The sequence below is a fragment of the Ranitomeya variabilis genome, chromosome 2 (genome assembly GCF_051348905.1).
Source record: "Ranitomeya variabilis isolate aRanVar5 chromosome 2, aRanVar5.hap1, whole genome shotgun sequence".
Classification (NCBI taxonomy): domain Eukaryota; kingdom Metazoa; phylum Chordata; class Amphibia; order Anura; family Dendrobatidae; genus Ranitomeya; species Ranitomeya variabilis.
In genome coordinates this window covers 70,845,251-70,859,979 of record NC_135233.1, presented here as the reverse complement: position 1 = coordinate 70,859,979, position 14,729 = coordinate 70,845,251, and the positions used below count along the sequence as shown (strand labels likewise).

At 43.6% G+C, this 14,729-nt stretch overlaps 1 protein-coding gene across 2 annotated transcripts in view; it reads right to left on the bottom strand.

Moving 5' to 3' along the window:
* The window catches only part of LOC143804440 (uncharacterized), a 95,368-nt gene that overhangs the window by 29,180 nt on the left and 51,459 nt on the right, over positions 1 to 14,729 (bottom strand). For both annotated transcript variants that reach the window (XM_077282543.1, XM_077282542.1), the window contains exon 11: positions 8,750 to 8,971. In XM_077282543.1, the coding sequence (XP_077138658.1) occupies positions 8,750 to 8,971 (222 nt within the window). The remainder of the gene's footprint in view (positions 1 to 8,749; positions 8,972 to 14,729) is intronic.

Genomic DNA, 14,729 nt, shown 5'->3' with positions numbered 1-14,729 from the left:
GACCTCTGTATCAATGCAAGTAGATGACTTGAGGGGTGCAAACAGCGGAAATGAGCACACAGCTTCCGTGCTTTCTGTAGCAGCTCACCCAGGCCAAGATAGTGGTGACGAAAATGTTGTACCACCAGGTTGAGGATATGAGCCATGCAAGGCATGGGTGTGAGCTTGCCTCACCGTAGGGCTGCCACCAGGTTTGCACCGTTATCAGACACAGCCTTCCCTGGATGCAGGTTCAGTGGAGACAGCCATTGATCAAATTCAGCTTGGAGAGCTGTCCACAACTCTTCAGCTGTATAACTGCATACAGCTTATCAAATCAGGCATATCAATTTTAACACTGCCTGATTGTGGTGAGCCCTGGCTGCGCAGTACGGAGGTGGTGGGGATTCGCTCTGCACTGTTGGAATGCATGTCTCATTAAGGCAGAGGTTGAGGGCGCAGGTGGAGGCCCTAGAGGAGATAAAGGAGGAGGCAGAAGCAGTGAAGGAAGTGTTAAATGTAGAGGTTTGTCCTGCCAGTCCTGTAGTGTTCAAGACTTGTGGAGCAGCGCCTATCCCCACAGCCACCAGTCACCCAGTGCCTAGTCAGCGAGATGTAACGCCCTTGGCCATGCTTACGCGTCTAAGTGTCTGTAGTGAAATGCACCCTCGCAGACAAAGATTTAGTCAAGGAACGGGTGATGTGGTCTGCAACATGCTGGTATAGCTCAGGCCCAGCTTTCTTAGAAAAGTAATGGCAACTGGGCAATTGGTATTGAGGGACTGCGACGGCCATCAGCTTTTGGAAACCGTCTGTATCTACCAAGCGGAAAGGCAGCATTTCCATGGCCAACAGATAGGAGATGGTGGAGTTCTATCTCTTAGCTTTGTCATGTGTAGGAGGAAACAATATTTTACGTGACCACAATTGCAGTGCTGGCTGCAGTGCTGAGAGAGGGCGGAGTACGGTGAACCGGACAAACTGCTGGACCGTGACAGAGTTGCTGGCAGAGATGTTATGGTGGATTGAGAAAGTTGAGGTGTGCTCATTCTCTGAGATCAGTCAAAACAGCAGGCATGTCCGCTTCCGTTACAGCTGACGGCAGGTTCTCTGTCAGCGTGACTTCAGTGGGTAAAGAACCCAAGATTCTGCTGCTGAAGACCTGCGTCTCAATAGTTGACACGGTAACAGAGGAGGAGGAAGAAGCTGCAGATGCAATTGATGGGGTGGCTGATGGTTGTTGAGGTCCGCATTTTAGCGCAGTGGGATTCCCAGAGTAACGCATGTTGATTGCGCATGTGAAGGTTCATACATGTAGTAGTCAAATTATTGTACTTTTTACCTCGACTTTTTTTTGTTGCAAAGTTGGCAGATTATGTGAGTTGGCTCATCCTTTGCAGTGTTAAAAAAAGGCCCAGGCTAGGCAACCCTTGCTACCCCCTGCGAGTTGCAGACCCGTGGATGCTGCTGGTCACAGCCACAGTTGTGGCTGAGGATGCATTGCTCTTCATGGCTGCATCACTACGTGTCTGCCATGTACGGCTCAACGTAACCTCCTCAGATGACCTACTCACTCAGCTGTGTGCCTCTATGTTCATGCCAACTGGGATCTATCTCATCATCCTTTGTGTTATCACATTCCTAGCCCTTGGAGTCACCCTCCTACTCTTCTTGCCCTGATAGCACAGTACAGATATCTGAGTCTCATCGGGATCACGTCCCCCAGGGGTTAACATCTTATGATGAGGATCAGAATGCTGCTTGGACCCTACTTCGTCCTGCCCCAGATCCAAGCTAAAACAATTTTGTGCATTGGTGCAGATTTCCTCCTTTTGACTTTGTGAAGCTTTTGAGTAAACTTCTGATGACCATGGCATAGAATGTGTGAACAGCTCTTCAGACTCACCCATCTGTGGTTCCATACAGTCAGTTGTACTTTTGGAGAATTTGGGACGTGGGGAGAAGCAAGGGTAATTTGGGTGCCATCTCTGTGGACTGTACTGGGTGTGATGTTGAAGAAGAGGAGAGGCCGCATGAAGCTTTGCTTGCCATCCACTCAAGCACAAGCTGTTTCTGGACCTCATTAACAAGGCATACCGCTGTGTGTCTTCCAATAGCCCTTCCAGTAACAGGAGTTGTCAGTTGTCTTTGAATAGGACATGACATTGTTGGTTCACTAGTGCTTTCACAAACATTACCACTTACCCGATGTACACCTTGAACACCAAGCCTAATTCCCCTTCCACGATGGCCTCGCTTTTTCCCAGTCATGTTGCTCAGAGTGTGTGGTAGGAGCACAGTATTAGCAACAACAAATTAGATTTTTAACTCTGTAAATAGCTGAATTTCAGCGGCAGTAAATTACAAGGTGACATATGGTGTGCTGAATCGCGTTAGTCACAGAAGTAAAAATTGTTTAAGTGTGGATGAGGCCTGAATGACAAAGAAGATATGCTACAAATAATTTGAAAGTCAGATGTCCCCTACTTTATGACATCAGTAACAGAAGAATTTTTGTGGGGCCTCTGGAACAGTCCTCTATAACTCACTAGATACTACAAACAATTTGAAAGTCAGATGTCCCCTACTGTATGACATTTAGCAACAGAGTTTTGTTTTTTTTATTCGCGTGAGATCTGCAGATTAATTTTAACCTAGCAAAATTACAAAGTGGGATACGGCGGGCTGTATAACATTTTGCAACAGAAAAATTATATATATTTTTTAATGTGCGTTAGGTCTCTAGACAGTTTCATATCACCACAGCACTAAATTACAAGGTGGGATACAGCAGGTTGTTTCACATTTAAACAGTGAAAAAAAAAAGATTTAGAATGCTATACTCGTGCATGAAGCACAATAGAAGCAGCACACAACACACTTGTAGGACATGTGCCCTGCTAGCTTTGTCTGCGGACCTCAGTAATGGCAAAAAAATGCTGGAAGGTAAATTTAACAGCCACAATGGACAGTAGTTAGCTACACTATCTGATGTACAACCGCCTAGCTAACTAGCTAAAATCTTGCAGCTAACAGAGCCAGCATCAGGAGCAGTCTCTCTGCTCTGTTACAGTGTCAAAATGGTGCTAAAACAAGATGTCCGCTCTTTATATGAAGAGGGACATGCGATTTCAGCAGCCAATGACACAAGCCATGGTGTCAGGACATTGTGGGTGTTTCCTGCACCCTAATTGGCTAGCCACAGTGTGAACACAAAGTTAGGAAGAAAAAAAATTACTGTTCACAAGAACGCCACGCCTCTGAGCTCTGCAAACCCCCTCATCAAACATGTGGCAAACGCTCATGACACAACACCATTATCGTTGCTAAAGTGCTTAAAATACTTTTGTGGCAACGCAAATACTTTCCCGCACTTTTTACTGAATGTTGCAGATTTTTTCTGATTTTATAACATTTTGCTCGTGTTTTTGATCACGAATCCGAATGTGCCATATTCGTGCAGAATTTATGTTTGGCGATCGATTTCCGGACAAATTCGCTCATCACAAGTCTGTAGCTCATTTCATGGGATATCTTAGCTGGACAGTCAGGTTTATTGCCCATGTGCCACCCATCGTCTTAGCCAGTGATTCACGGCTCAAGTGGTGCCACCTGGCAGGCCAATGATTGTAGAGCACTAATGAACAAAAGATTACCCTAACAATAGTCACACACTAGAGCAATGTCGGTCAAATCTGCTAACTATTGTTTGTTACCAACAATCCCTACAAATGATATTGAGGCCATGTTGAATTTCATTGACTAACCCTTTTGCTAAATGGGAGACAAACAACAGCCAGAGAATAGTATTGAACAAGTAATGGCCCTATAAAGCATTGTTAATACCATACAATTACAGAGATTTTCAAAATTTGCTGTAAAATGAAAGCGATTTTGTCATTTTAGAAAAAAAAAAGCATTGTTATTGCAATGTATGAACATGGCCTAATGTTATTAGTCATATCTATACTAATTGACCAGGGCCCTCCAGAATCAAGTCAAATTTTTGAGTTGTCTTAGCTCTGATGGCCCCCAACATGAGTAAATAAGCGTAAATTAATGAAAGTAGAAATATATTGCAGACAATCTCTGTTCAGAAAAAGTTTTCGCAAGCCTTGATTTCGGTTTCTGTGTGCCCCTTTGTAGCACGCCATGTCTCCAAGAAATGCATAAGACACACATCCAAGGAGTTCCCGTTGATTATTATGAGGCGGTGGATGTGTACACTGCGCATCTTTACAGTTCATTAAATCATCTCATTTATGTCAAATAGTCAGCTGCGGAAAAGTCTCAGAAACTTCTATATGAAATATAAAATAAAAGGAAAAACAATTATATGAAAAGCAAATATAAAAAGTTAGAGCTTTTAACTATGTTGAGATATGTAACTTTTAGATTGGCTTTTTATATACCGGTAAGTAGGTATCAGACTGAGTTAAAAAAAAAATATCGCTAATATTGCTTTTAGTTGCAGTAGCTATAAAGGTGATAAATGACTTTCAGCAAGTAATTTGTAACAGACGTTCCAAGCTACTGAGCCTAAATAATAAAAAAAAAATAAAAAGTCAAAACTTTTCTGTGTCTGAAGATCACATTTGTCTTCTCCTGATGTCACGCTCCCGATCTGCAGAACGTGATCTTGGAAGATCCAGCTTTACGCTGTAAAAGATATCAAAAACAGCTTGCGCCCACTTATGTCAGAGCTCCCAAGACTCCAGTATCACAAGTTCTTAGACGATCCAATAGACTGAAATAAACAGTAAATAACAGATTATGAGCTGGCACCAGGACTGGACATTTGGTTCTGGTTAGCCATAATCGTTTCGGCTGTAAAAGTGTTTTAGGCATAATTCCCAGATTCTACATTTCTGCATGGATTTTCCTTTAGGAATAGATATTTTTCTATAATAAATGGTACTTAACTTTAAAGTTCAGTTTTATAACATATCCACTGTGAAAGGGGCGCGGGGTGCTTATTCGATATCTCCAATTTTCTGCAATGGAGAATACAACACATTCACGGTCCCTTTACCCTTTTTTCAGAAGCTTGTGCTGACATCTAGAAATATATAGCACAGGCTGAGAAAGTGTTAGAGAGCGTGTTCCCCGATGGTCCGTGTGGGGAGACAATGGTCTAAAGCCGTGACAAAATCACTTTAGATCACAGGAAAAACCACAGGAACAAGTTTCATGTGCAATCTTACATGAGATTCTGGGATGTGGTTTGCAAAAAATAAGGCTGTGTGCTACGAAAAAAGTTTACGACATACAAGGGTCTGGTATACATTACAGTGATAATTTATGCCACCTTACGGTGCAAATTCTGATGCTTTTGTGGGGCGCGCTTGGTCTTGTCTGAGCTTCATATACTTTCCCAAAAGCTGGCAGAGCCTGCCAGGATTGGCCTGAAAATGTAGTAAGTCAACATCAAGTTGCTGAACATTTTTGAAAACTTTCGAGCAGCTTTGTGCCATATTTCTGGCAAAAACTCCTTGATAAATCGGGCATAGTCTTAGAAGCATTTCAGATTTGATCCTTCGAAAAAAATGGTTGAAATTTACTATGGTAAAAGCACAAAAAAAACATTTTTTCCATTCCTTGAACCAGATTTATTGTTTTGTAGACACTTTTGAGGATCATCTGTCAATGGGATCTGGCTTCTAAATAAAAGGGACGTGGCTTAGAAGGAAAGGAGCAGGTCTAAAATAAAATAAATAAAATAAAATTTGCCAAACAAATTGCTGGCACAATGTAAGTAATGCTGGTGGATGTGGACCAACTGCGCCACAGACCAGGATAGGCTGGGATGAGCACCAGGTTTAGGCTGGGATAGACACCAGGTACCACTCCTAGGCAGTCACCGGGACTGCAGCAGCTGTCCGGAGGGTCAGAGCCAAGGGTACGAGGTATAAGAGGGCGAGATAGGAGCATAGTCAGGCAATCAGAGGTCGAGGTGGGCAGTGTGGGTTCACAGTACAAAGCTGGAGTCAGGGATGGAGAAGGCAAACAAAGCAGGTAAACAGGCCGGGTCAATAACAGAAGACAGAATATGGAGAAATGCATAAACATGGTGCTAGCAGACTAGGAAACAACGTTCAGGCAAAGAATGGTGAAAGGAGCTGCCTAATATAGACTCTGCTGGCACGGGATAGGCCAGGGAAATTAATCTATGCAGGGAGCAGCAGGGTTAAATTCCTGCAGAGAATGGCCTTGCCCCCTAAAGCCAAATGGAAACTACATGCTGAATTATCAGTGCTGAGGGATGCTGCAAGAGGCAAACGCAGCGAGACAGCCTGACATGAGGAGAAGCTGTTCGTTGACCACAGTGAGTAGAGCGGCACTGAGGAGGTGTCACGCTCGAAAAGGATAAGACCGGTAGACGTCACAACACTTACAAACAACGGGATGGAAAAAGGGAGAGGAAGGCCCTAACAGTAGGGAATGAGGGATGGGGCACCTCCTAACAAAGACCTGTGCCTATCCCTAAGCTCCACTAACGCCCTATGCGGGTCCTTCCTCCCTGCCGTCACATGCCTAGCTCCTAGCTGTCACCAAACAATACCCTGGGTAGTGCACTGGCAGGCAAGGACGCTAGCCTCACCACTGCAGATGGTATCAACACAGGGAATAGTGACAAGCACGAGACAGACAAGGTAAGAAAGCAAGAAACTTAGCTCCAGCCTCTGCTGCCAAGCTCCACACAGCAGAGGATATGGAATCTGGAAACCAAACTCCACAGAAGTAGCAGATACACCGCTGGCACTAGAGAGCTCCAAACTCCTAGGCTGGTCTACACAGACAAACTCTATTACCAACAGTCAGCTGATGCATCATGTGACTGTTTAAAGGATGGTGGGAGTGCTCACCACCCACACCAGCTGACCAGCAACAAAGCAGATTTCAGCAAGAAAACCGACATTAACTCTTGCTGGCACGAATGCAAAAAACAACATTTAAATTAAAGCAGAGCCAGAGCTGTCACAACTCCAAAAATGAATTGTGACAGGAGGCATGCGAGTTACCACTGTGACACTAAGTCAGCTAGATACACCAAAGATGCACCAAATGTATCAACCAGCATAATCCATTTTAATAAATCTTTATTTCAAAATGATCTAGTCTAATTTATCATGTGGAGAATTTTTTAAGTCAGTTTTGATCGTGTCTGTGTTGCCGTTATGGGAGTCAAATTCATCAAAGTGTTGTGGGATGTTTGATAAATTTTCCACATCATGTCACTGCTGTCTAGAGTTGTTTTTCCAACTTTCACGTCACAACTTATGTGAGAATTGTGGCATTTTTTATGTCTTAAAAAGTGGCAATTCATAAATCTGACTTAAACCTATTTGCCGAACTAACCAATCGCACACCCACTTTATAAAGTCCCCCCCACAGACATTTTGGTGGGGTAATTGCTTGCATTTCAGTTGCATCATTACCACCATATTGGAATATTGGTTTAGAGCTTCGCCCCGTCTTGTTGTGAGTTTCATTTACAGGACTGTTTAAAATGGAAATCAATGATCTGATCTTTTAAAAAGAAGGGATCGGTCAGATCTGCCATAGATTCCCCTTCTGCTTTACTAACTGAAATAATGACATAAAAGGATGACATGTACTCCAGCTCAGAATGACCTCTAGGGAGAGGATGAATTCCCCACGATGACCCTGGTGCCGGAGTTCTTCTTTTTCTTTCTATTACTGTCTACAGCTTTAAAAACTACATATTGGCATTGCATACAATTAGAGACACACTTTTTATTTCATCTGAATGTGCAGAAGTTGGTCACGTGTAAGTTATGTGAGGCATATATCGACATTTCTGTGTCATCCAACGGCAAATAATGCACTTTGTAGATCTTTATATGCAGGTGCTCCTAACAAAAAAACACTACTTAAATAAAAACAGCATCCAATGTCTCTGGAGACCCATAACCATAAAGCAGAAATGTAAAATGCAGTGATGGACTGGGCTGAAGAAATCAATAGATCGCACATTTAATCATCTCCGGAGGCGCTCAACCTGCAGGAGCGAAGAGACAACTCGGCACAAACTGGACCCTTGGTAATCTACTGCACAACTTGGATAATTAGACTAAAGCTGACGCAACATAATGCATCATGAAAAGTGGCCCTTCACGTCTCATGTCACTTTAACTCATTCATTACCCAACTATGGCCAGATTAGTAATTTCTTTTTCCAATGAGAATAGTTTAAAAAAAATTCTAATAATTTCTATTAGGGATATTTACCAGACAACGGCAAAAAATATATAGCTCTATCACGTCATATACAATATGTTTTCCAAAGCAAAAAAAGTGAATCACAGAGCAGAGTACGATAAAATGTATAGTTTTTATTAAGAATTAGTACAAATAGCAACCATTAAAATATGTAACAAAGAAAAAATATATAACAGGGGTAGTGACACCTAAGTGCTATGCCCAGCAAAGATATACAATACGACAAGTATAAGGAGGTATATACAAAGCAGATAAACCCAAAAAGCGGGGGGGATAAAATATGCAAGGTCAGCGTTGTGGCCTATATGAATATGCAAATGCACAACCACTGTGGGTAGCTGGTTATCACATCAATCAATATGCTCATAATAGGTAAAGCCAACACATAGTACAACAGTAGTAGATAGAGTTATCATAAATACCTAAAAGTCCCCAACACCCACAATGGGTATATCAGCAAATGTTACCTAGTAGTACAGGTAATTCCAACCTAAAAGCCGAACATAGAGGAGGCCCCAACACTCACCTCACCAGCCTGTTTAGCCTTCCAGGCATACAGATTCTGGATATAATCAGCCCTGCTCGATTCACCCTGGTCTTTGAGTTGATGATATTCCATGTCTAAGGCCTTCATCTGCTGTTCTGTACTTGGTCTTCCTAAAAAGCCATGCAGTCGGCAGATGGCTATTACTTCTTCATCTTTCCCTGTAGCTTTGGCACTGCTTATATCCGCTTTTCGTTCTTCATTCTGGAAGATATAGAACATACAAAGAACCAGAACGTCAGAAAATAAACTCCTGCTGTGCATGTAATTGTATTCATGGTAAAAAATACCAAAATATCAGGCAATATCGATTTTTCTGGGTAACACGGTACCGCAATACAATTTGTTATTGTACATCAAAATATCAGGCAGAATGTGTCCGGGCCATTACATAGCACTAACCCAGAAAGGCTCTGGATGACAACCACAAATGTGATTAGTCCTGTGTATTGGGCAGTTGTCCCAGAATCTTTTGTCTATGTTCACACGTTGCGTTTTTAATGCTTTTTTTCTGCAGGTTTTCTTGGTAGAAAAAGAAACTTGCTTCAAAACAGCAGGTTTTGCTTAGTTTTTGTTGCGTTCTTCCTGCATTTTTGTCAGGGTACATTTATCTCTTGTGCATGCTGATTATTATTATTATTATTTATTATTATAGCGCCATTTATTCCTTGGCGCTTTACATGTGAGGAGGGGTATACATAATAAAAACAAGCACAATAATCTTGAACAATACAAGTCACAGCTGCTCCAGGAGGAGAGAGGACCCTGCCCGCGAGGGCTCACAATCTACAAGGGATGGGTGAGGACGGACCCTGCCCGTGAGGGCTCACAATCTACAAGGGAAGGGTGAGGATACATTAGGTGAGGATAGAGCTGGTCATGCAGCGGTTTGGTCGATCGGTGGTTACTGCAGGTTGTAGGCTTGTCGGAAGAGGTGGGTTTTCAGGTTCTTTTTGAAGGTTTCGATGGTAGGCGAGAGTCTGATGTGTTGTGGTAGAGGGTTCCAGAGTAGGGGTGATACGCGAGAGAAATCTTGTATACGATTGTGGGAAGAGGAGATAAGAGGGGAGTAGAGAAGGAGATCTGATAAAGTTTAGTGCATAAAAAAAATAATCTGATTATATTTCATCAGGTTTTGGTGCCAAAAATGCAGCAAAAACTGATACCAATGGGTGAAAAACGCTATTGCACAAAATACTGAGGACAAAAAAAAAAACAAGCTGTGCGCATGAGATTCCTGAAATCTCATAGACTTTGCTGGTATTGTAAAAGCATTAAGCTACTTACGGGTAACGGCATTTTTCGGAGGCCCATGACAGCACTACGAGAGAGGGGATCCGCCCTTAAGGAACAGGAAACCTACAGATACAAAAGGGCGGTACCTCTCCCCATGCATCAGTTGTATATTAGAGCCTGAGAGGACTACCGCGGTTAGTAGCACACAAATATACATTATATACATTATATACATTATATACCAAATCAATCCATTGTAATATAACTAGAAATCACACGTGAGATCTACTGTATATATCTCTTTATATATATTATAGGAAGTGCAACCCCCACGTGAAAAAGGGAGGGAACTAAGGGTGCTGTCATGGGCCTCCGAAAAATGCCGCTACCCGTAAGTAGCTTAATGCTTTATTCGGACTCCCATGACAGCACTACGAGAGAATTACAGAGATGTAAAACTACCTTAGGGAGGGACTATAGCTTGTAGCACCCTTAACCCGAAGGTGAGATCAGAGGAGAACCCCAAGTCCAACCGATAGTGTTTGAAAAAGGTGGAAGGGGACGACCACGTAGCTGCCTTACATATCTGGTCGATTGATACTCCAGACCTTTCCGCCCAGGATGTAGCCATGGCCCGGGTGGAATGCGCCCTCAGATTCTGCGGAGCCGGACCTCCACCTGCAGTATAAGCTAGAGAGATAGCCTCCCTAATCCACTTCGCTAGTGTGTACTTCAATACTCTAAGCCCTTTCCTAGGACCTTGGAAGGATAAAAATAACGCATCCTCTCTCTTCCAAGCGTTAGTGACTGTGATATATTCTAACAGGCATCTCCTAACATCTAATGTATGGAGTAGTTCTTCCTTAGAATTAGAAGGATTAGGGAGAAATGACGGTAACACTATCTCCTGAGATCTGTGAAAATGTGAGGCCACTTTTGGCAAATAGGCTGGGTTCGGTTTGAGGATTACTCTGTCCTGTAGAAACTCTGTATAAGGGGAGAGTCTAGAGAGCGCCTGTATGTCCCCTACCCTACGAGCAGATGTTATTGCTACTAAAAATGCTGTTTTGAGGGACAATAATTTAACTGAGGCTGAATGTAAGGGCTCAAACGGTTCTCTAGTCAAGGCTGAAAGGACTAGGTTGAGATCCCAAGGTACCGACCTGTTCTTGTGTATAGGTCTAGCTCTACTAGATGCTTTTATAAACCTTGATACCCAATAATTATTAGCAATGTTACAAGAAAATAGGGCCCCTAGGGCTGAGACTTGTACTTTTAGCGTACTTTTAGATAGATTTAGCTCTAACCCTTTCTGCAGGAATTCTAAAATCTGGTTAATTGGTATCCCTTCTTTGATTTTAAAATCTGAAGAGGCCAGGAACTTCCTCCAGGTTCTAGAGTAGATCTTTGATGTTATATGTTTTCTACTCTTCATAAGGGTATCAATTAAATTTGGGGAAAAACCTCTGTTTTTTAACAAAGACATCTCAAACTCCATGCCGTCAAATGGAGCCCCTTCACTTGCGGATGGCTGATTGGACCCTGATGGAGTAAATCCGGAATGTCCGGGAGTACCCAGGGGTCTTTCACCGACATGGTCCTGAGCCATGGAAACCAAGCCCTTCTGGGCCAGAAGGGGGCGATCAGTATGACTCTTGCTTGATCCTCCCTTATCTTTCTGACCACAAGAGGCAATAGGCCCAGTGGGGGAAACGCATAAGCCAATTGGAAATCCCATCTGATCAGGAAAGCATCCACTGCCAACGGATTCTCCCTGGGATTTAGGGAACAGAACTTTTTTGCTTTCCTGTTGTCCCTGGTGGCAAACAGGTCCACCTCTGGATGACCCCACATGTGGACAATCTGATTGAAGATGTCTCTGTTCAGAGACCATTCTCCTTGTTTTAAGGTGTTGCGGCTTAGAAAGTCTGCTTTTATATTTTCTTTCCCTTTTAAATGCAGCGCAGTTAAAGATAGTAAATGGCTTTCTGCTGTCTGAAGCAGGCGGTCCGCTACTTCCATCAGAGATTCAGAATGTGTTCCACCCTGGTGATTTACGTAGGCCACTGCCACCTGGTTGTCGGAGAGGATCTTGACATGGTGACCCTGTAGATACACGAGGAGTTCCTTAACTGCCAATTCAATTGCCATTAACTCTCTCTGATTAGAAGAGGCTGATGTTCGGGGGTCCCATAGCCCCTGAACTACGATGTCACCCATGTGTGCCCCCCACCCCATAGGGCTGGCGTCTGTTGTTATTACACGAGTCACATGTGTCACCCAGGGGACTCCTGCTGACAGATTATCTTCTTCTAGCCACCATCTGAGAGATGTAAGAACTACCGAACTTAATGTCACCTGACCCTGCAAGGACCCTTGTAAGGCTCTATCATTATCCAGTACCTCGTACTGTAAAGGTCTGGTATGGTATTGGGCCCAACACACGGCGGGAATACACGAAGTTAGGGATCCTAACAGTGACATAGCCTGCCTAAGGGTCATGGACGGTCTATTAATCGCCTTTAACACCTGTTGTTGGATGTGGAGCAATTTATCAGGTGGAAGACAGCATTGTTGGGTCTCTGAATTTAATAACAGCCCAAGGAATCTTTGAATTTTTAGGGGCTGTAAACGGGATTTCTCATAATTTATAATCCAGCCCAGATGCTCTAGTTTGGTCGCAGCTATCTTTGCTTGTGAAAGGCAATGATTTGCTGAATTTCACACAATAAGGAAATCGTCCAGATAAGGAATAATGAGGATATTGAATTCCCGTAAATGCGCCATAACCTCAGCGACTATTTTAGTAAACACCCTAGGTGCTGCTGAAATACCCAAGGGCTCTAAATTGAAAATGACGAACAGTTCCCTCTATAGACACCGCAACCCTTAGGAACCTCTGGAAGTTCTCATGGATAGGTATATGATAGTATGCATCCTTTAGATCTACAACTACCATGAAGCAGTGTTTGAACAACATCTTTATTGTAGAACTGATTGACTCCATTTTGAAGGTTTTATTAACCAGGAACTCATTAAGGGATTTAAGATTAATGATAGTTCTAAATGATTTATCTGGTTTTTGAATCAGAAATAGAGGAGAGTAGAACCCTCTTCCTCTTTCTGAATCTGGGATTTCAACCAGCACTTTTTTAAGACATAAATTCATGACTTCAGCTTCCAAAGCTGTTTGTTCAACCGTGGAGGAACGTAAGGGGGTTAATTTAAATTTATCACGAGGCCAGTGGTTAAACTCCAGTCTCAGACCGTCTGATATAATGCCTCGGACCCAGTCACTATTTGTGATGTCAGACCATGCGGAAGAGAAGGCTGCCAATCTCCCTCCCACAGGGATTGCTAGTCATTGGTCTGGCTTTTTACGTTCTTTTGAGGAACGGCGAAACATGTAACCCGTACCTCTCCTGCGTCTATCCTCCCATCTAAAATTATCTCTAGAGGGTGAGGATACGCGTTTTCTTCCGCGACCAAATCTCCTCCTGTTGAAAGGGCGACGGTAAGATGCTGATGCTAAATTGGGGAACTTTTTCTTGTCATCCCCTGCTTTCTCAAGCAACTCAACCAGAGTTGGCCCGAAGAGATATTCCCCCTTGCATGGGATGGCGCAGAGCTTGGATCTTGATTGAATGTCTCCTGACCAACACTTCAACCATAAGGCTCTACGAGCCGCATTGGAAAGTCCTGCTGCCCTGGCCGCCATTCTGACTGAGTCAACCGAAGCGTCCGACAGGAAGGCCGCAGCATCTTGAATTACCGGGAGCGCATTGAGGATTGTATTCCTGGACGCGCCTTCTTTAAGTTGTGACTCCAACTGATCCAGCCAGACCATTAACGATCTGGCCGTACATGTTGCAGCCACTGCCGGTCTCAAAGATCTGGCCGCCATCTCCCAGGTACCTTTAAGGAAGGTGTCTGCCTTCCTATCAAGAGGATCTTTAAGGGTCCCCATATCCTCAAATGGTAATGAGGCTTTCTTTGATGCTTTCGCCACTGCAGCATCTAATTTAGGGGCCTTGTCCCAGGTAACCACCGCTGTATCGTCGAAGGGGTATCTGCGCTTCAATGCTGGTGGTAATGAGCCTTTCTTTTCAGGTTTCTTCCACTCTCGTAGAATTAAATCCTGAATTTTATCGTTCACCGGAAAGGATCTACGTTTTTTATGATCCAACCCGCTGAACATAATCTCTTGCCTGGGAGGTTGAGTTTTAGGCTCTTCCAGGCCCATTGTGCCTCTGACTGATTTAACTAATTTGTCAACCCGGTCCAGAGGTAGACAAAATCGGCCAGAGTCCTCTTCAGATGAAGAGGAAGAGGGAATAGAGGCATAAGAACCTTCTTCCTCCGAAGAATCAGACACCAAGGGAGATTTATGCTTTGGACCACCCGCCTGGGATAGGGATCGCAGAGATTCCCTTACTTCCATGCGGATCATCTCCTTTAAACTGGCCGCACTCGCAGATTCTTCCGCTACCTAGGGGAGGACAATAAGGGTGGTAACCTCTAACCGACCTGATGTCACTCAACCCCACCACTCCTTTAGACCTCACCGTCTGCTGTATACAGGTGGCGCATAATTTTTTGGGGTAAGAATCTGGTAAAGGGATCCCGCAGAGGGCGCACTCCTTATGTTTCGTCTTGCCTGTACTTTTCTTCCCCTAAAATGACAAAGTACAAGGGGCCCGCGTCACTGAGTGAACATTCACGTAGA